At 38.4% G+C, this 23,700-nt stretch overlaps 1 protein-coding gene across 4 annotated transcripts in view; it reads right to left on the reverse strand.

Moving 5' to 3' along the window:
• The window catches only part of TENM1 (teneurin transmembrane protein 1), a 913,380-nt gene that overhangs the window by 120,585 nt on the left and 769,095 nt on the right, over positions 1–23,700 (reverse strand). For all 4 annotated transcript variants that reach the window (XM_014544957.1, XM_005872712.2, XM_014544958.1 and 1 more), the window contains 2 exons: positions 10,127–10,270; positions 2,994–3,243 (listed from right to left, as the gene is read on the reverse strand). In XM_014544957.1, the coding sequence (XP_014400443.1) occupies positions 2,994–3,243; positions 10,127–10,270 (394 nt within the window). The remainder of the gene's footprint in view (positions 1–2,993; positions 3,244–10,126; positions 10,271–23,700) is intronic.

Here is a 23,700-nt window from a genome sequence, read left to right on the forward strand (position 1 = left end):
CTAAATTAACAGATTTTAACAAAAAATTGGTACAAAATGAAATTTTTATCTATATACAGTAGAACTCAATGAACATTATGGTCCTTAAGATAGCAAAGAGTTATTATATCAACATATTTCTCTCTAGGAAGTTTAAATCTGGAAAATTTATAAAGCAAATGGAGAAATTCACCAATTACATGTGAAAGATGCAATGTACACAGTATAAGCTACTGACCAGGATAGATACTTTTAAAGTAACTGATAGTAACTAATAAGCACTATATTAGTTTCTCAGTAAACATGACAGATAATGTTTGTTGATATAAACTGGTTTGATGTTTTTGACTATAGTCACACAGTTAAGGAGTTACCTGTCAATTAGGTCAAAATGTTCCTGCATATTCAATTAATTTCTCTGATGGCCAATCACAGGAGTGTTGGAGTAGAGAAGGGAGAACTATTTTTTTCTTCTTGAACCTAATACACAGACTCTTACACATGAGTATATGAAAGGGCTGCATCCACACAGTAGGTTGCTGGGGGAGGGGATGCAGGGAGAGAAGGAAAATATGTGAGAACCTGAAATTACATGTATGATTTTATCTGAATCTGTTTTTTTTCTGGGGAGGGGGTCCACAGTCTTTAATACCGGAGTAGGCAAAAATAGGTTTACAGTTGTGAGTACACAAATCACAGAGCTTGTTCTTGTATTATTATTTATTCTTGTATTATATATTTTTCCATATCAACAACTGTAAACTTACTTTTGCCTACTCCTATAGATTCTTAAGGGGTCTGAGAATTAAAAAAAATGTTAAGAAGAGCTACTCTAAAGGATGTTAGCTCAGAAGAGCCAGCTAGGGAGACTCAGGCTAAGTGGGAGAGCCTGGGTGTGTGAGCTCATGGTGTGTGCAAGCCTTTGTGTTTGAAGAGCTGTGACAATGGGAGAAAACAGTGCTGTGGTGTAAGACTGAATAAAGGGACTGGACAATACTTCACACTGTCAGAAACTAACTTTTCTTTGTACTGAGAAAATTACTTTGGAATTAGGGTCCAAGTTATTCTATTTTATTTTTCAAATGACTTTGTGTTGAAGGTCATAAGGTGCTTTGGACTAAAATGCAAATTTGTGAACTGTTAAGGATCCTTGACCAAGGAGAATCTCATCAATGAATGACAATTGCTCCACCTTAGGGAAATTTGCATTTAAATTATAATAAAAAGGACTATATTTAGCTGGATTTTCTTTATAGTAATATTTTCTTTGCTTTTATAGGTAATCCTAAGATTTTTTTCTTTGAGGAGATGGCTATATAGGATTAGCTTTATAGGGTTCAGTATATAGGCTCAGCAAGACAAGAGCTCTGTCTACCTGACAGTCCCTATCTGTATGACTGGAAACTTTCAGATGGTGAATGAATTGTTCAGTGTTCTGTCCATGTTTGGCATCATGTAGACTGAGCATCTCTAGGATTTTGAAAACAATCTAGAATGTTGTATAAATCATTTCCAAGTCCAGGCGTACGACGATCCTAGCCTTCCTCTTTGGTTTCCCAGTAAGTAGTTGCCCAAAGAGATATACTGCCGGAAATGACAAGTCCCTGTGACATCCTGAGGTATATGAACATTTGATTAGGGCAGGGTGGTATGAATTAGTCCTTTTCTAGACTCTATAGATGTGCTTTATCTTTCTAAAATCTTAATTTTACAGTCCATTTTTTTATTAGCCAAGGGATTTAACAGCTTTCTTCTCTATGACAGCGTTTGCAATTCTAATTAAGGAATGTATTAAAACTGGAGTGAATTAATGTGAAAAATAGATGGGGGCATGGGACTAGAAGATTTCCCTTGCTAGGTGTGAAGGACTAACTAAGTCTGAGAAAAGGGAGGTAGATTCCAAAGCAAGCACAAGAATACGAGAAATTTAGATGAATGTCCAAATGTATTCAAATCTCCATGGTCCTGTGAACAGAAGTGTTGAATGAAAATGACCTAAGACTTTTCATGTGCCTTGACTAGCCTTGACGGTGCTCTGTACACTTAAGATGCTCCATCAAAGTCTCTGATCAATGAGGTGATGCCTGAGGCAACAATTGTTTAATACATCAGTTCATAGGATGAAAATATCTTATAGCATCAAAATCTTCCAGGACCTAGAGAAACTTTTAGCCTGAAGTTCCAAAGATGTATGGCAAAGATAAAGCTGCCACAACCAACTACCAATTTAGCTATGGGAGAAGAAACAGGTCTGTCTATCCTGCTGGGATGGAGGTGGATGCTTTCCCTTTCTAGAACTCCAGAAGGCATGTATTTGTGTCTTATAGGCCCGAAGGGATAAAACAAAGCTGATTAAACTATGGTTTACATAGTTCAGGACATTAACTATTAAAAGGTATGAATTCCTTTCAAGGTGTTTTGACTTTGTACTTTCAAGAAAATTCCTAGAACAGTATAAGAAAGTCTCAAGATGAATACTTTAATCATTTTTCTCCCCATTGGGATAGAGCTTTTAAGGGTAAAAAACTCATTCTTCCTTTTTTATCATGCCATGTAAACACAGACTTGCATTTTTTTTTATATGAAGTGACCACTTCAAAAGATTGGACCTGAAGAGTTTAGAAAGGTTAGCCTTTTGAATCTGGCAACACACCTATGTGCTAGAGCAGACTAGGTATTTCCAATCAGTCTTTGTAGTGGCCAGAAGGGGTTGAGTGACTTACCTGAGCACTTGGAAGTATTGAGATCCATGTCAGTGATGGCAGTGCACACAGGGAAAGCCACACATACAGGGATGTCAACACTTCCTGGTTCTCCAAAGCAGTACTCAAAGTTTCCTTCAGGTCGAAGGAGTAGGCATGCTGACCTATGTCCTGCATCCCTAATTTCTGCATCTTACTTCAGGGCTACAATATGGGCAACTGTATATCCTGCTCCTGGCAATGCCTTGTCTCTTCACGTTATCTCATTCTTGCTTTTTCTTATCCGGTAAACAGAGATTAGAAGAGACTTACCTTAATTCCAAAATACCAACAGAGTTTCCTGAGGGAAATATTCGCCTTACAAAATTGAAGTCGCCAACATACACACTACCATCAGGGCCAGAAGCTAAGGCAACAGGAGCAAAGAGTTTGTTGTTATGGGCTGGGCCATTGCAGTTGGTGCAGGCTACACTCCGTTGGTGTCCATTACCCATTATAGTTGATATGACTGGGGGCTGCTGGGAAATAAACATATTTTCTCCGTTCCCTTTATGTATGATTCCTAGATCCAAGAAAAAAAAGAGAATAAAATAAAAACAATTACCACACAACATTTTCAGCAACATTTTCATTTTTCTCTCATTGTGCAAAGCAAGAAGGAGCTTTGGCATTGGTATAAAAGAATTTGAGAGTGCAACATACTACTCTTGGTTTTATTGAACTGCAGAGCCACCATAAATAGTACCACAATGCTTTGCCTCAGTTTGCCCATCTATGAAATGGGTTAATACATCCAGTTCCTTTAATGCTGATGCTAACTGCCTTAATAAAGAATTTGATGACCAACTTGTAAGGATGTCCTGTTCACTGTGGCTTAGTTTTCATCTCTGACTGACTTTCTCCTGATGCTGGGCACACAAATGCCTGACTTAAAATTACCCTCACTATGCAACTGGTTCCTGAAAAGTGAGTATCAGTCAATTTTAATATTAACCTTAGCAAAACACAATCAGGAAAGTAATCTACTTCTGTGAAAAGAAATCATATCGCTAGAATGCACTTCAAAGATATAAGAAAGGGACTTGAATTTTCCACTCTTTTGGACCGTATCTCACTATCATCAGTGCAGGAAATAGAGATACTGACTTATGAAAATGCTGGAAAATCCTGTGAAATCATTCTCTTTGGGCAATCTCTTCCATTCTCACAGCTTTAACTCCCATCTCTACATGCCAAAATTTTCTCCTGTCCAGAGTCTCACCTGATGTGCAAATACCTACTTTATCTTTTTATTTGGATCCCCTAAGGTACCTCAAGCTCAACAAGTTTAAAACTGATTTCATCATTTTTGTACCCCTTACCAAACCCTGCTTTTCCTCCTTTGCTCCCTAATCATCTTATAAGTGGTACTACATGTGTGTATTTACCTAAGTTGGTAATGTGGGCATCACCGTGGGTCTTGTTTTCCTCATTTTCTAAACTTAATTATTAACTCTACCCCCCACCCTGTTGGGTCTATCTCTTTAAAATATGTTGAACCAGTTTTGTATTCTCCATTCACTTTAGTTCAGTTTTTCTTAATTTCTTGGTCTCGTTTTCCATGTATACCTATCTTCAAACCATCATCCACACCTTTTAATAGCTCCATATCCTTCCTTATTATTAAGGCATGCAAAGTCCTCCATGATTTATATGGTCTTTGACTACTTCTTCACTCTCTCGTTTCATCGCCCTCTCATTCGTATGCTGAGTTTTAGCTATAGTGGGACTATTTATAATCACTCTCACATAGTCCCATTCCTCTCTGCTTTTGTACATGCTGTTCCCTCTATTCTGAATGCCTTCCTTATCTTGTCTGCTTGGGGAACTCTTACCTATCCTTTAGAGCTCAGCTCATTTCTTCCCCAATGTTCTGTCCAGGCAGAATTAGTTACTCTCTCCTCTGTGTGCCAACTGTTTTGCATAGCTCTATCATTACATCTATCACACTATTGGGTGCATTTTTCATTACTTCTCTATCTTCCCATTAGAACATGAGCTCCTTGAAGGCAGACACTCTGTCTTACTCCTTTCTTCATTTTAGTGTCAATCCCTGTGGCCCAGTCATTGTACGTGCTCAGTAAATGTTGAAAAGAGGCTTTGAGTTTCTTGTAGTTACCCTATCCAAATCCCAGTGATTTTTCAGACTGCTAAGCCTAGGCAGATAATCAAGGAACAGGTCCTACTGTGCTAAATAAACAGCTAAAGTCTGCTCAGAATGAGCCAGGGCAGGTAAAGCATCCACACTGTGAGAGGCATACCAATGTGTCAGACTGAAGTAACTGACAGCAAATGAATGAATGCAGTTTTCTTGTACAGTCTTATTTTTTCTCCCACAACCTCTGTTATCTATCTCCTCGATTGCCTGTTATTCTCCCTAAACATTTCCTAAAATGCTGTCCTCAGTTTACTTCCAATATTTGGTCCCATAGTCCTACAATGGAAATTACTGATTACTCTGAAATAGGAACGTTGTTGGCAAAAATAAATAAGAGGGTAAAACATGCACAACACCATGGCACTAAATATGTACCTGGAAGGGGTCTTTCAGAAAACAGAAATCCCATACATCGTATACACTTATGATTTCATAGCTAAGTATTTTTACTTTCCCTCCCAAAGTGATTCCTGGCTACTTGTTTCAACATATGATCTGCAGGAGCAGTTATGAGTTTATGCCCCAACAAATTGGTCTTTTATTTCAGAACTATTAGATATCTTAAAGATAACTACTTTATTAATTTTATTAATAACTTTGTTAGGCAGTAAAATTTTTCTTAAGATTTAGAATAGTTAATTAAGTAAGATTAATAGGACTGAATCTCATTTCCTCAAAACATTTAATTGCAGTGTGATCGATACTGTAATTTAAATGAATTGGGAGAAAGTGAATGAGAACTGGAATGACAGTTGTACAACATCAGTGAAAAGAAATCTCCTGATGATCACTAACTGAATATCCTACCAATGAGACTATGATATGCACTCTAATAAATGAAAAAACCAACTGTTTAGCATGTCAGTATTTCAGCCATGCACTATAGGGTATATCATTCAAAAATATTTCCAATTATTGTCTTGGAAATATCATATTTGCTATTAACATCTATTTTCCCAGGTAGATCTCTTTTTTTATATCAATGTAACGGTATAGTTAACAATTACCTTCAAAATGACATGTTATTACCAGGCTCCTGGCAATTTAAAAACGAAAGATGGCTATTTTAAACCATTCTTCTAAGCCTGCAATTCTAAACCTCCCCTTTTCTATTAGAAAGCCCAGCACTCCATCAAAGAAGAAGAATGATTAAAGGAAATAAAACATAAGGCAATGTACTTTCTGATTACATCTCAAGAATTGATGTCTTGCTTTCATGCAAGGTACTAAAGTGCCCGTGTACTGAAATTACCATTCCTGTTTAAAGCTGAAGCAATCAAAACAAAAATGGGCAAACCCCTTTTGTATTGCCCTGGAAGAATAGATCATTTTGAAGGGTGTCTTTGTTGTTTCAAGAATCTGTTTAACCTTCCATTACATAGAACCAGGGCATACCATCTAGCAACAATGATTTAACACCAATTCTTCTGCAAAAGGTTGCTTTGAAAATATTTTGTTTATGTTCCTGGAAATCTTGATCAATTACGGCTGCCTCCCTTCCAGCTTATTCTGCTATACATGCTCATTTTGAAAACAGAATCAAATGAACCGAGGATATCACACATTATTTACACGAAGGCCAACTCCCTGCTAAGGATTGGGTGTGTTGTTTACAGTCAACTAAGAAACCACACTGGGTGGATCCAATTGCACATTTTCTCTCCTAAGTTTCTCTTTTCTCTGCCCCCAAAGCCAAGTCTGTTGTGTAATAAGTTAAGCATACTTTTAAACACACTACTCATAGCCTCCTGCTACTTTGCTCAGAACTTCTTTTGAAGCTTATAAATAAGTTTGAAATAAAAATTCCCTCTGGAAGCCAGTGGGTGGTGCTTTACGCTGATTTCAAAGAAGAAACCATTTTTCAGACTTATGAACAACAAGAGACACAATACATATTTCTCTTAGGACTTGACTGAGAGGATATAAACACAAACTGGGAGATATGCCAGTGTGATCAATGGAAATTTACTTCCCCTCCCAGTAAAACCATTTGTTGACACACCGCTGGCCTATCTTGGAGGCCAAGTTAAAGAAAATCCTTCATCCATTTCAGACAGATGACAAGACCCAATTAGTACCCGGGATTGTTCTTTGGAATAATTTTAACACTCAACTGCAGGGAACACTAGGGGATCCGTTTGGTATGAAGACCTACTATAACGAACAGCTCACGCTGCAATAAATGGATTCATGTACACATTTTTATTTCACACAATTTTAAAGAACTGATTTACCTTAAAAGGAATCTCTGTAATTACTGAGAAGATGTATTTTGAAGGAATAATATTTAAAAACACAAGTTCCTGATGTTTCTTTATTTCAGTGAAAGTAGGAACCATCTCTCTCTCTATATATGTATCAGGCATAATATTTGGAAATAATTCTCCACAACCAATGGTTAATTGTCAGGTAAATATAATTGCTGCAACAAAAATGACAAATGGTCTGAAAACACTGCCTACTAGAAACTACCCACTGCTTAATGATTGCAGAGCCAAAGAAAAACTCGAGAATTGAATGACAGCAGACATCCAATCTAATTACAGGTGTCTTTTTAACCAGTGAGAGAAAACTGGGGGAAGATAGATTCTTGTTTCTAATCTGCTATCTGTCTCAGATCAAAAAAGCAGGGTGCCTAAAGAGTTAGGCTTTTTCCAGAAAGAAGTGGAGTGGGGGAATTTGAAGAAAAGATGCTCTTGCCTTAATCAGCCAGAAAAGACTGTCTGACCTGAGGGGGAAAGAGCATTGCTTTCTAAATTGGTCTTCCCAAAGCTGCTCCCTCACGCTTATCATTCCTGCTTCTAAAACTGCCATTGTGGGTGGGATTTAGACTTCACAAATGTCCCAAGAGAGGTGTTCCAGTCCAAGGTCAGGCTGAAAGGCAATGGCTTCAGATCTGTTCCTGGCAAGTGTGACCAGTTTCTGGTTAAAAATACAATGTGCCTACAAATGAGAAGATAAAATGAACAAATGTTCCTTTAATAAAAACTATCCAAAGTAAGGTTTCTTTCTCAGGATAGAATTCTCAGAAAAAGACAGAAAACAGATTTAGTGGGGCTGGGGTGAGCACAGGGGTTTTTTGGGGGGTGATAAAAATATTCTGAAACTGTGTTGTGAAGATTGCACAACTGTACAATTTACTAAAAGTCAGTGAAATGTACACCTAAAATGGGTGAAGTTTATGGTGTATAAATTATACTTCAATAAAGCTGTTAAAAAGAGTCTCAGAAATAAATTGGTACCTTTACCTAAAAATTAGTTATTGGAGAATAAGAGGTATAGAGAATACATTTGTGGAAATGTGAGGAGGGGCCCAAAGCCGACTTTCTGAATGGCTCCCCTCTGTTCTGAATGTTTAAACCTGTGTGAAGCAAATGGTAAGAGGATACAGGACTGGGAGCACACAGCTGGGGGCTGGCTCGATTGAGGTCATTTCTCATTTTGTGTTTAATGTCAATGACAGGCATTTGAAAGAGACAATCCATACAAGCCAATAAAAGTGAGTGGAAAAGAAATGGCTGCTTAAAATGTCAAACTTTTTCAAATCAAAACAAAAAAAATCTAATAATTTAATAAGTGGCATCTGCCCTTTCGTTTTTGTACTTTTAAAACTGTGATTCTCCTTTTGACAATGGAAAATAAGTTGACATTTTATATCTGTGCCTGAGTCTATGCTCTTAAAAAAATAAGCAATTTGAAATAGAATTTAGAATTTTCCTTGAAAGTGGGGGAGGAGGTATAACAGGGGCATACAGCAATGGAATCATTCACCTTCAGGATCCCACATTGGGAATATGGGAGGTGATCTCATTCTATGGTTTGAGTGAAACTGGTTAGCTTTGCCAACCAAAATTTCCCAGCCTATGTGGCTGTTTGGCTTGGCTGATCCAACTATGGTGCAAATGAAGTAAGATCATAGATTTGATTATTAAATGGACCTCTTAGCTCATGACCTTAAAAGATAACTGGACATTAGCCAGCTGGTCCACAAAGGTAAGGTAGATTACAAGGATGGCCAAATGCAAGAATGTAGCTGCCTCAATATATTCATACCCCAATCCTGGACAAATAACCCAAAGTACATGTTCCACTGAAGGCTGCTAAGAATCTGCTTCTTTAGATGAAAAGGAATGTGATTTCAGTGAAAACTTACCAGCTGATGCTCAAATGAAAGCTGGATGGAAACACCAATGACTGGTTTCCCAGCAGGATGCAAAAGGAGATGGAGGAACTATGATGAAGCATTTATGACCAGGGTAGCAAAATCAGTTGTGTGAGACACATGGGCAGAAGAGCCACCTGCAGTCCCTTCTCCTGATTTATCTAACATTTATATTACAAACTAGGACAAAGTGACAGCAGAAAATGTGGTTCAAAGAAGGAAAACACTGAAAATGAGAATGTCTTGTACTCATTGCTCTTTCTTCTTTTCCTAAGTCCAGAACTTAGGAGCCTTAAAACTAAGAGAAACCCAGTACAGCACTCTTCCCCTCCTAGCTCTTCTCTTCTTTTACCCATCACTGTTCTTTTACTCCTACCTTCTTATTGGACATACTGATATTTATGTGGATAAACAGCTACCATGTAGGAAAAAGAGCACATGGCTTTAGCCACTTACTGACTGCAATGTTGGGGAAGGTCACATGACTATCTAAGTCTTAGACTCTTGATCTTTCAAATGAGGTTAATGCCATTTTGCAGGGTTGCTGTGTTTAAAATGGGACAAAGTTCACTAAACCCTTTGAAACTGCATTACACAGATGATTATTTAATTCTCAGGTGTACATTTTGCTTCACATTTAAACATCTCTAAAATAAGTATTTATCTAACAATCAATGTATATCATAGTTTAATCAGCAGCATTTTCCATAAAATAATGGTGTACTTATAACTGAAGGTGTCTTAGATTGTATGAAATATGCCGATTATTATTCCACTTTTAAAAAGTCGGTTACAATGTCAGATAAACTTGTTAATCACTTGTGATAGAGCAATAAAGATAGTAAAACCAAGTTTCATATAACTTTGTGATGAAGAGGTCTCACTATACTAGCACTAATTGGAAATCAGATTATTATATTTGAAAGGAAATAAACTAACATGGTCTTCTCTAGGTTGTGAACCCTCAGGCAATTTTTTCCTTGTAATTTTTCAAATTTTCTGCAATGAATAATGTAATATATAATGCAATATATGTAATATAGCATTAGGAAAAGAGTATTAAGTAATATTTTAAAAGCTGCTTACCACTTTGAGGATTGAAAATATGATGCTTATTTAATGACCAGCCTCCTAGGTTAGAAGCATCCATCTCAAAACCTTGTAAGATGACTGTCCTTTTCTCCCAGAGAGTAAAGTCAGGGCAGGTTTCATATTCATATCCCACAGATACTGCGAACAAAGAGTTAATAACACTTTAGAAAAAATTCAAAAAATTTGTTTCATTTTTACCCTGTTGATAATCTTGTGAATATTGCATTTACTACTGAATTCTGACTTGGGTTGAAATTTGACACAGTTCAGCACAGTGCCTAGCATAGCACTGGGCATCCAAAAGTGGTCAGTCAGTGCATATTGGATAAATGGATGAATGAGTGAGTGAGTACTGTCATTAGGCATCTACCATATGTTTATAGCATTAAGCTTTAGTATGGGATTTTGGGTTGGAAGTTATGTTGTAAAAGTGGAGAAATAAGCTCTCTGAAGACTTAAGCTATGGTGACATGATTTATTTCTTTACCTTTGTAGAAGAAGTGCTGGTTTCTTCTCTCTCTAGACTGCAAAATGCACTTATGAAGCTGGCTGTGAGGTACTGGGACCCTTATACAACAACTGACAACATGAGTCTAATAAAAATTAATTTGCCCAATTTATATTTTCTCTTGCACTAACTGGCCTTTAGTTTGTTGAGGAGTCTGAGTTTGCTCAGAGTGTTGAAAGCGCTTCCAATGTAAATTCCACATTGTACACATTATATTTTGGTTTCTGTATATAGCTAACCAATGGGACATCACCCAACATTTGGCTTCAAGTCTTATGAAGCACAGATGTTGTGCATTAAGCTTGGAACCCTGGTATGCCACTAAAATGGGAAGTATGGGATGTGGTAGCTTGGGTACTGAAGTCTGCATAGCTCAAGTACACCAAGTCCCAGCCATTGTCTCAGTTGGTAAATCTGATTACCTGTTGGAACCCCAAATTTCTGATTCTTGAATTTAAATGCTTTTTGTTCTCATAATGTTAAAAAAATGGAGACTATTGGCTCATTGCACTGCATACTCCAAAGCTTCTTTCCCTCTTTCTGGCAGCTTAAAATATCCCTAGCTGGTTGTCTGCCATTGCTTTTGAGTACCTGCTTCTACTTGACTCATTAGATGCTCTGGGAGAACTCATTCCTTCTTTTGTCATTTGGTTATGGAAACTGGTGATAAAAATGTGTGCTTAAACAATGCCAGCACAGTAGGTCCACAGTTGAAAAATTAAAGTGAGACAGTTTTGGTTTTTGGCATTAGATGAAGAGAAAGATGGAATTTTTATTCAAACTGATGTATGTGTGTATGTGCATATGTGAGCACATGCACAGATAAGCCAAAAAGTCCTTTTGATTTTAAATACAGAACTCTCTAACTTTGTGGATCATGTGTGGCCAATTTTAAATCAGACTGGCTTCTCTTTGTCCCAGGCTTCACCAAAGCTTCAATAGGGATCAGGACTATTTTCACGGGTGTGTGACCTCTGCAGTCTCACAGGGGCCCATGCTCAGAAGGGCCCCACACTTGCTTAAATACTCTGCTGTTACTTCTTAAAATCCTTAATACTTTAAAAAATATTTTTATTGATTTCAGGGAGGAATGGGGAGGGAGAGAGAAACATCAATGATGAGAGAGAATCATTGATAGGCTGCCTCCTGCATGACCCCCACTGGGGATTGAGCCTGCAACTGGGCATGTGCCCTGACTGGGAATTGAACCGTGACCTCCTGGTTCATAGGTTGACACTCAACCACTGAGCCACGCTTGTCAGGCTCCTTAATGCATTTTAACAAGTAGCTCTGTATTTTTACCTAACGGTGGGTCCTGCATATTATGTGGCTGGTCCTGATGTAGATGCACTCCTACCCTGCCATCAGCTGGTGAAGGCTCATGGAAGGCAAACTCATTTTACTATTAGTCCTAAACGAGCATTATTAGCAAGTGAGATCAATGGGGAGTGGGAAAGACTAATAATGAAATGGAAATAATTTCTAAAAGTTTGGGATCATCTTTGCCAATGCTGTTCTCTAGAATTTCAGTAAAGTAAAGGATCTCAAAGGTAACCTAATTCAGATTATGCTTGTGGCACAAATCATTGCTATCTTAAATCTCCTTGGTTCTGATGCTTGCTAAAACAACTCTGGTATAGTGGAAAGACATGGTTTCAGACCCAGAGTTAGAAAAGACTTCAACTCTTGGCTCTGCCATTAGCTTAGCCGTATGGTCTTGGGCAAATTATTCTCCACTTCTGGGAGTTGTGTTCTTTATTGGTAACAAAGTGTGTGTGTGTGTGTGTGTGTGTGTGTGTGTGTGTGTGTGTAGAGGGGAGAGCAGAGTAGGTACTTAGACCTTTCTGGGTCAGGGAACTTTTTATTATGAATTTGATAAAAGTTATAGATTTTCTTCCTAGAAAATTGCATATGCACACAAAATTTTATATATAATTCTAGGGAGTGTCCACTGGCCTCCTGAAATGATATTCTCAGATTAAGGACCTTTGTACTAGGTCATTTTTATAATCCCCCGTTATCACTAACACTCTATGATTCTAAAGTGCATTCTTTCAAGATTGCATTTGACCAGTTCAAGTTGGTGATCAAACCAAAAAGTCAAAGATGCACACTTATGGCCACGCTGGTGTGTAGAAGAATATCATTTTTGCTTCCCTTGCCAACATTTATATCTTGAATAATAAATAATCACAACGGCAATGATTACAAGTTCCCTTCATGCCATCAACTCCTTCCCTACCATTGCCAGGATCTGCCTTTTGTACATTGTAAGCCTGGTGAGCTCCCCTACAATCCCTTCTCTGGAAGGTGATTGTGCAGTTTTGTGAATAAGTAGTATGCTCTGGTGACCTCTGATGGTAATTTGGAGCCTGCTTCTCCACTCTCAGTAACAGTTAAAGATCTTCCCAACTCTATGGCAGAAAATGCTTACATAAAGTATCAATGAAAGAGTTCTCGGTGCAATGATAATGAGACATATTCTTTTCACCTCCTCATATCTGCTTTCTGAATTGCTCTCTAGTCCACAACAAAAAAGTGCATTGGTTGCAAACCCCACAATTATATTATTCCACCCCCCAAGTCATAGCAAATAGCAACAAGGCAGCCACTTAATAAGTTCCCTCTAATTTTTATTAGATTTACTTTCTTGTGAGAAAGCTCTATGGGCTAATAAAGTTATAATTTATACTTAAGACTTGTCCAAAATTCCAACTGATTTTAATGAGAATGGCTGTGTCGGGGTATTTTTTTATGGGACTCCTTATTCAGAGTAACAAGGCAAGGTTTCTTTCTGACAGCAGCCCACTTAAGCCGAATCCTGGAACTTACACTCGGCTTATGAGAAGGCAGACATTTCACCCCACGGAGTTGAGCTGCTTTCCAAATACAGTACCAACCAATTCTAGACTTCCTCTCATAGAAGCAGACTATTATGCACTAAATGCCTACTCTTTTTCAGATAATTAAATATGGGGGGAAAGGGGTTACTCAGGGGCTGGAACTGAAAATGCTGAGTCCTGACATACACTCTCCCTGGCACTGTGACAGCCGAGTCTCCATTAAATAGCAGGGTGGACCACTACCATTTCCCAGGCAGCCTGTTGCCTCTCACATTTGATCATCAACACAGCAGGGTATAGACCACAGATTCAGCCTCTGGCACTCTAAAGTGGGGACTAGGAAGAACAATGTCATAGGAAAGAAAAATAATTATTCACCAATATTTCAGAGGAGCTAGAGACTATAGACTAGTCTTGCAGTGAGTGGAGGTAGGTGGGGAAGGGGGTTCCTGAACTCTACTTCCCAGGGGCTTGCATACTTGGTCCCTTGCTGGTGTGTATATATGAGGAAGGAAGTTGAGAAATGGCCATTAATAAAGGCACAATACTTTTTCTGAACCATGTGACCTCTTCTCTGGTGACACCCTTTAATTTCGTCTGGATTTCTATCTTGTATTCTCTCCCTCACCTCCTCACAGAGATATTAATGAAATGTTCTTTAACCAAGAGTCATTGATTGTCAAGATAGGCTTGTTACTTTTGCACCAGTCACAGGATTGCACCTCTGACTTCACTGTTAGTTATCTTGCAAATATTACAATGGCTTACAAAGAAAAGCTGCAGCTTGTTCCCCTAAAGCCATTTGACATTGGGAAAATAACTGAATGCTCATTGTACTGATCACAGCAGCAGCATTTGTACGATGTGGGGACTGTAAGAAGGCTGAGGGCCACAGTGCTCCTGACACCCAATTTAGTGGCTGTGACATTCACCTACAGGGCTGGGGTAGGAGATTGACATTAAGTAGCTAGGGAAAGATGCCATGCAATGAAGCTGATGTGTGAAATATGACAAGATTAAGCAGCTGATTTTCAACAGCTTCAGGCTAAGGCTTCAGAATTCATAATGGTTGCATTTATGAAGGCAATATATAATTAAAAGTAGTCTGATAGTCAGTGTGAGAAATTTACATGTTACCTTCATGAACTCAAGGAACATCTAAAAATAATTTTATGACATTCAAATGGTAGATCAACACCTTCTTACCCAAAAGGGATTTTTAAAACAGAATAATAAATATGTCCCACTCTTTTAAAATACTAGATTAATGCAAAACACCAACGAAACATAAAAAACAAAAGATCTAAAGAACCAAATGCAGGCCATGGCAACAATAGACCAAGCCTATGTAGATAACATGCTATCTACTGAGAGCAGGTACCTGCTCCCAGTGCTGCTTATACCTTTTCTTTTTCCCTAGTGATTTATCATAGGCTAGGATGACCCCAGAGGCTCCTCAATTTGACACATTGCCCGGTAGCCTGAAATGCTTTGTTTATCTATCTATTATTTCTGGCTTAGCAAGAGTGTCAGAATCAGGTGATGAATTTTTACCAAGTGCCTTTTCAGCACTTACAGAAATAGTCACATAGTTTTGTCTTTTAATATATTAAAGGTGGAGAATTATAGCAATAGATTTGCTAATGTTGAACCATCTTTGTTGGTCTTAAAATAAACTCTGCTTGGTTATGATCTTTTGAACGAATTACTGGAGTTGATTTGGTGATACTTTACTTAGGATCTATATCCTACCTGTTTACAAAATAAGGTTTAAACACGATAGTGCTAAAAATGAGAGAGCTGGATGAAGAGAAAGTATAGGTAGGAAAAGTAAAAAGCATCCGGGAGTGAGGTAATCACACATCATTTTTGCCAAAAGGTCCTCTACTCTGAAATCTATTTTTTTTCTGGCTGCTTTGTCCCAGCCTAGCTTCATAAAAGGGAGCCTGGAACCTGGATGACTCAGGGGCTACCAAAGGCAGGGTGATGTACTGGCTCACATCCACATTTGTGAGCACCTTTGAGTACCTAGGCAACATCATACTCTCCTTTGGCAGGCCCACCATCCCATTATACAGCTGAGCCTTCAACAACGTGGTGGTTAGGGACGATGGACACCTACACAGTAGAAAACCCACATATAACAATTGATTCCCCCAAAACTTAACTACTAATAGCCTCCTGTTGATCAGAAGCTTTATCGATAACAAAAACAGTTGATTAACATATTTTATATGTTATATATATAATACATACAGTGTATGCAATCTTACAATAAAGTAAGCTAGAGAAAAGAAAACATTAAGAAAATCATAAGGAAGACAAAACACATTTATAGTATTTATTGAAAAAATATGCTTATCAGTGGACCCATCCAATTGAAAACCGTGTTGTTCGAGGGTCAACTGTATAAGCAAGGGTTAAAAATTTAGCCTCTGTTTTTATTCATTCATCCAAAAAATATGCAATATTTAATGGGGACACGGGGATGAACAACACAGAACAACATAGCACCCCTCAGTGGAGCTCACATTCTAGTGACAAACAGAAATATAAAACAAAATTAAATCACACACACACACACACACACACACACACACACACAAATTGTGATAAATATTATGATGGACTGTCATCCCAAAGTAACTGGCTATACCCAAAACTGCACCTCCCTGCAACATAGTGAGAGATAAAATAGACTTTAACAGTGTGAGAGAGAAAATAGATTTTACTAACGGAATTCAGCCAGTCAATAAACAAATAAACAAGCAAATAAGTCATAAAGCTGGAGGGGTGTCTAAAATGTTATGATGGGAATGTATTAAGAGAGAGTGTAACAAGAGAATTTAAGTTGGAATAGAGAGGCAAGGAAATGCCTCTTTATGCTGAAGGGGTTTACCTCATTAAGTATAGGGAAGAACATACTAGGCAGAGAGAACAATATGAGTGCAAGGCTTTGAAGTTTGGTGTCTTTGGGAGATTTAAAGAAGGTCAGGGTGGCTAAAGAGTCAGTTTCTCTCTAGTGCATAAAAAAACAAATGAAGAACAACCCTTTCTCCCATTTCACCCCACATAGTACAAAAGAAAAGATAACTATTCTTTAGCAGCACTTAGGCATTTTTCTTTGGAGAGGTTTCAGGAAGTATATTCACCTTGAAAATGGACTGTTTATCCTTTAAATAAATGTGACTGATTAAAGGGATGCAATATTATAATGAAAAAAAAGGGGCTATCCTCTAATGACTCAGCAAAGCTTCAGTGAGCCACGCTGTGTGCCTGGCAGGTAGGTGATCTGCTACACACTGTGGATACAGGGGATATTACACAGGACTGGATAATCTGTCATGTGAGAGAGGCCATACCCTGAAGGGTTAACTATCTTCTAGACTAGAACTTTTATCCATGGCCTCCTTAAAATAATATCCCCTCACATTTGTATAACGCCTAACATTCAAATACATTTTTGTGTATATTACCTCATTTGATGACTCACAAAAACTAGTGAGGAAGATGTATTTACTACCATTTGATAGATGGGATGATAGAGTCAGAGAAGTAAAGTGAGCTTTGGCTAGTAAATGGCAGAACCAGAGCTCAAACCCAGTGACTCTTTAGTAAGTGCCTTTTCCCACTGTTAATCATAGCTATTAAGAGAAAGACCCACAATTCTGAAATACTAAACAAATAACCTTTTATTTGCTCCAAATTAAAAAGACAGGAAGCTAGGGATCGCCTTGAGGTAGAAGTACCATGTATTCTGGAACAGTACGTGGTTATGTTGTTGTTTTGATATCATTATGAAGAGCATCCCCTTTTACTCTCAAAAGTATCTTGGTTTGAGCAATAAATCATATGGTCACCCAATCTTAAAGAGATTATCTCCATAATGCCCTGACAGGAGTTGGTAGAGGAGACTGGGAGGCAAAAACGGTCATAAATGCTAACTTGGAAAATAAGTCATATGGTTTATTTGGTAAACCATTTAATTTTTCTGTATCTTGAGTGTATCATCTTACTAATAGCTTTCAAATTCTTATGCTCTGAAGCCACTGAATTGTGACCCAGCATGCACATGGGGACACACACACACACACACACACACACGTATAATTGAAACAAATTTTTCTAAAACAATACTCTCTTAATAGTGTTACATTCTGCTATTTTCGTTTCTTTTCATTTTTGTTCTGTTACATTCCATTACATTTTACTTCATTAAAAAAATACTTGATTGACTTACCAAATGGATTTCACAATCTACTAATGGGTGTGACCTGCAGTTTGAAATGGGCACAGGCTGCTTATCAGAGAGAGTATCTACCAGGGTCATTAAAAAAAAACCCTGGGAGGCTCTATGCATTTTTACTTTTCGAGGTGCTATCTCATATCTTATCAGCCATATGAAAAGGGATACAACTCACAATCCATATCCAACATTAAACATATTTCATATGTAAGAGTGAAAACTGAGTTGCAGTTGACCAGCTGACATAACACTCCATTTTGTAGACATTTATTTTAACATTTATTAATGTTGATTTTTCTGGTTTCCTTTTCATGTTTTGGGGCCAATAAACTTACTTTGCAGGTGGCAAACATTTTTGTTGGTCCTTGAAAACCTCATATCCTTGGTGCTGTGCCTATGAAGCTGAGTGGATAAAACAGCCCTGCTCTCAGTTAATGATTATGAATTCATGAGTGGAGAGAAATGATGAAAGATTATTATCTCTGCTAGCTTCTTTGACAGAAAGCCACTGGGGCGTTGAATTGGGTACTCGGTAAGGTAGGTTGGTCACTTTAGTGATGAGAGGCAGCAGTGAAAGACATACAGCACTCAGGACTGGGAAACCGAAGCTTGAAGCTCCGCTCTGAACAGGACTCTATGCAAGTCACTTGCTCCTTCCGAACCTCAGTTTCCCCCTCTGTAAAATAATCATATTAATCATGCCATGCCTACCAGGCAGGAATGTTATAAGGATTAAAGTGAGATAATATATATGAAAGTACTTTGCAAATTGTAAAGCACTACCCACTTATTATTAAAATATTCAGTGGATGCTATTTCTGTGGCTTCCTAGCCTGCTTAGGTTTTACTGAAGGGAAATTTATGAACACTAAAGCAACGTTCTCAGGGATGTTTTGTGTGCACAAAGCAACCGTAGCTTAGCACCTGTTACTATTAATGTCCCCCTGTTTCTCTCACAAAATTCAGACAGACTCATATGCACCGTGAACCTTTAGGAAGTCTAGTTCTCCCCGAAACACTACTCTTTCTTGCCAAACTACTGTACTAAATAATTATGCAATTGTTGTTGCCAATAACCTTGAAGAAAAATAGAATTGTTTATAGCAGTGCTATTAAAGGTGGATGGCTGATTTCCTGAACTTCCAGGACTCCAAACTGCTGCAATTTAATTTAATTAAAATGAAGACCAGGCAGAATGCATTATTACATATTGATAATGTGTGCAGACCCAGGTGGACATAGGGAGTTATTTTGACAGAATTCATATAATGGATGCACATCAGAGCCCCTGAACAAGCCAGTTTGTCAAATTAAATAAGCCGTTTCTAGAATTTTAATGGCACTGTGAACTTAACAATAATGATGTTTTTACATTGTTTTGCAAGCAGTAGAGTTGAGAAAGAAACTAAATAATATGCAATGGTTTCCAGGCATCATACCTTATTTAGAGCTAGAAAATAAAGTACTAAAGCCAAATCATTTCACATGCTCACACGGAGTTTTTAGCAGGAGAGTCTTGTCTGTGTATCAGACAACAAAATCTTTAAGCCGGATGAACTAGTGATGGCGATTTTTGTACTGCAACCCTGGGGGTGATTTTACTCTTCTTGCACTTGGTCGATATTATACTTGGATTAATCAATCTTATCAGTTGCCATTGATACTTCTCCAAGGAAGTCATTCACAGAACCTCTGCCGCTAATTTATTCACTCTGGGATTATCCCTCCAGTTGCAAAGTCTGTTTCATTGGAAAAAATGGTGAACTATCCTAGGATCTCAAGCACTCCTTTTCTCATTTTGGCTGTCCCTCAACAAGCTATTCTTCTTTTGTGACACTCTGGCCCTTAGAGATCCCACCAATTACCCACAGCTGAGCTATGTGGGAAACAAGAGCCCCACATTTCACACTAAGTGGACATTTCAAGTTGGAGATGCACCATCACTTCAAACTCAGCTTCTTTAAATCTAACCTCCTGTGTCTCCATCACCTAGAAATGCATGGGACAGAGGTTCATATTTAATTGGCACGGGGAAGAAGAAGAGTGGGAAACCTTTCTGGCAATAGTTTAAACAAAAATCCTTGCTATGACTGGGACTGTAAAAATATTGGTCAAGGTTTCTTTCCTATTGCTGTTGTAACAAATTACCACAAACTTAAAGGCTTCAAATAAGATAGATTTATCATCGTAGAGTTAAGGGGGTCAGAAGTCAGAAATGGGTCTCACTGAGCTAACATCAAGGTGTCAGTAGGCTGAGTTCATTCCAGAGGCTCTAAAGGAGAATCTATTTCCTTGCCTTTTCCATCTTCTCAAGGCTGCCCACATTCCTAGGTTCGTGGCTTCCTTCCCTGATCTTCAAAGCCAGCAATGTTGCATCTTGCTGTGCCTTTCTTCTATAGTTATATCTTCTTCTACCTCTAACTCTCCCTTCTGTCTCCCTCTTCCACATTTAAAGAATCTTGTGATGACACTGGGCCTACCTAGATAAATCAGGATAATCATCTCAAGGTCAGCTGATTAGCAACCTGAATTCTCTTTTGTCATGTAACATAATATGTTCACAGGTTCCAAGAATGAACATATTTGGTAAGTGGTGGCTATTCTGCCAACCAAAAGACTATACCAGGATTTCTGAATGTGAAGAAAATCTGAGAAGTATTTTATATATAGCACTAGAGGCCTGGTGCACAAAATTCGTGCATGGGGGGGGTGTCCCCTCAGCCCAGCCTGCACCCTCTCCAATCCAGTACCCGTCAGACACCCCTTTCACAATCCGGGATCGCTGGCTCCTAACTGCTCACCTGCCTGCCTGCCTGATTGCCCCTAACTGCCTCCGCCCCCGTCAGCCTGATCACCCCTAACTGCCCCCCCCACCAGCCTGGTCACCCCACGCAGCCTGCTTGTTCAGTCATTTGGTCGTCCCTCACTAACCCCACTACCGGCCTGATTGTAGGCAGCCATCTTGTTAGAGCATGGGGGTTAATTTTCATATTACCTCTTTATTATATAGGATAAATTGAACCCACTTGCATGAATTCTCAAATGGTAGTTCATTGGGAAATATATTTACTGATCAAACAAACATTTTCAAAACTCTGCATACTGTTGGGTACAAGTTATGAAACACTTCAGTGTATATTATGTTATTGCATCCTTTGGTAGTTTAAGGGGACTAATTAGGTGCCTTATTTCAGCTCCAAAGAGCTAGTTTAGTTTAGTGGCCTTGTTGCTCCACTCAGCCTGCTGTTCAGTCATTTGGTTGTCCCTCACTAACCCCCTTGCTGGCCTGGTTGCCCCACACACCCTGCTTTCAGTCATTTGGTCATCCCTCACTAACCCCCCTATCATCCTGGTCACCCCATGCAGCCTGCTGCTCAGTTGTTTGGTTGTCCCTCACTAACCCCCTTGCAGGCCTGGTCGCCCCACGCAGCCTGCTGTTCGGTCGTTACTGTTACTGTGACGGCATCCTGGACATTTTGCATATTTCTATTATTAGTATAGATAATTGTTAGTATCTGGTGCAAAATTGAGTCTCTTTCTTCTCACATCAGCTAAGTGATTATGAAATGTGGCCAGAAATACAACTAAATGTTTTTCTTTGTTTGTTTAGATTTAATCATATTTATGAAGGTATGAGCTAAGTGGAAATATTCATCATCCCTTTGTTTCCATCCATTTATCACTTGAACTATTTCTTGTCTATGGAAATCTTAAGGTGCTCACAATCCACCTTCAAAGAAGCAGATTCTCCAACTTTATTCTATCACTTGTTCTAATGCTTTACCACTGTTGAAAATATTCTCTTAGTTTCCAAGGAGATGGACATGGACACTAGGTAGTAAATAAAACCCCTTTAATCATGATTAAGTTATCAGGACATTTCCTATTTTAGGTATCACACTTGAAATCATTTTGGCTGTTATCCTTGGGATACTTGCCAGTTTTCTTTCTCTACCTAAAAAATTGTGTCCCTTAAGTGCACATAAAACACCATGAGGAACATTTCCCCCCTCTCCCTTTGGATTTTCTGAGTGGGTCAACTGACTCTTGCTTTTTTTTATTCTTATTGGCCTTAAAAAGGAACCAACAACATATATTTTAGCATTTCAATTAAGGCTATTTTAAAGTCAGAATGTTTGAAGAAGTTTAAACCAGGAACATAATTGTAGAAATAGGAAGTAAACTAACACTCATAGGCAAACAATAGGAATGGAGGCTCCATTACGGTGTTTATACTACAAAGACTGCCTTTCTTTGTGTTTTAGTTGTTTACTCAACATCCACAGACATATTGGAAACTGAGTAAGAGTACTTAACTACAACAGGAGGAAAATTTTTGAATCTTTAGCATCAGAGTATTTAAAAGGAAGAGATGTAATACATTTTATGCATTAAGTGAGGTTGATAAAATGGTGCAGACACTGTGGAAAACAGTTTGGTGTATCCTCAACAAGTCAAACAGAATTACAGTATGATCCAATAATTCTACTTAGGTATATTTCCCAAAGAATTGAAAACAGCTATTCAAACAAATACTTTTACATAAATGGTCATAGCAGCACTATTCATAAGAGCCAAAAGGTGGAAACAACCTAAATGTCCATCGGTTGACAAATGGATAAACAAAAAAGGTGGTATATCCATGCAATGGAATATTATTCAGTCACAGAAGGAATGAAGTACTGATACATGCTATGAAATGGATAAGTTTTGGAAACATTATGCCAAGTAAAAGAAGCCAGATACAAAATACCATATATTGTATGATTCTAATTGTTTGAAATATCAAGAATAGGTAAACCTATGCAGCAAAAATAAATAAATAAATAAACAAACAAACAAATAAAATAAAATAAAAAAGGAAAAAGAAAAGAAAAGAAAAAAAGAAGAATCTCTTACCCTTTGAGATAGCATGGAGGGACCTGGAGAGTATCATGCTAAGTGAAATAAGTCAGTGAGAGAAAGATAAATATCACATGATTTCACTCATATATGGAGTCTAATTAACAAAATATACTGATGAACAAAGTGGATCCAGAGACATGGAAGCATGGAACAGAGAGCGGGATCTCAGAGGGAAGTGGGGAAGGGCGGGTGAGTGGGAGGTAATTAACCAAAGACGTTGTATGCATATATGCATAACCCATGGACAAGACCTTGTAGGCATATATGGACACAGATAGTGGGGTGGTGAGGGCCTGGGGTGGGTGGTGGGTCTTTACAGTAATTCCCCACCAACTGAGGAAATCTGAACACAGTATGTTCCTTGCATGCTAATACAGTCCAACAGAGATGAGTTAATTACTTCAATATATGAGGATCTCTTGGGCAAACAAGAGTCACCAGTCTTTTTGTTTTCTCTCTATATATTTTCCTCTGGAAAGAAAGAGCAGAAATTGACACAATGTAGTCTAAAAAATATAGGTCAGTTATATGGGAGCTGTATCATGATAGACACTTCCAAGGGAGGATATGAAAACATCTATTCTGGAGAACTTTAAAAATAGCCTTCTCATCTATCCAGGGGTGGTTTCCAGGAGATACTGCCTGAAGGCACAATGGCTCCCAGCTGCGGTTCCATAGACCTGTCAGGTCTCTTAGGAAGTTTTCACTGTCATCTACAGAGTGAGGGAGGGAAATAAAGACATTGGTTTTCTGTCTCTCTGTCTGTTTCTCTGTCTCTGTCTCTGTCTTTGTCTCTTTCAGCATCTGTATTAGATTGCTTACTGTCATTTCTTAAGACAGACTACTCTTTTTGTTTGTGTTAAAGTATCCTCTTTTATAAAATTACTAGTTGCCCGGTGCACGAAATTTGTGCCGGGGGGGGGGGGTGTTCCTCAGCCCAGCCTGCACCCTCTCCAATCTGGACCCCTTGAGGGATCAGTCGGACATCCCTCTCACAATCCAGAACTGCTGGTTCCCAACTGCTCGCCTGTCTGCCTGCCTGATTGCCCCTAACTGCTTCTGCCTG

Source organism: Myotis brandtii, unplaced genomic scaffold, assembly GCF_000412655.1.
Source record: "Myotis brandtii unplaced genomic scaffold, ASM41265v1 scaffold39, whole genome shotgun sequence".
Taxonomy (NCBI): Eukaryota; Metazoa; Chordata; class Mammalia; order Chiroptera; family Vespertilionidae; genus Myotis; species Myotis brandtii.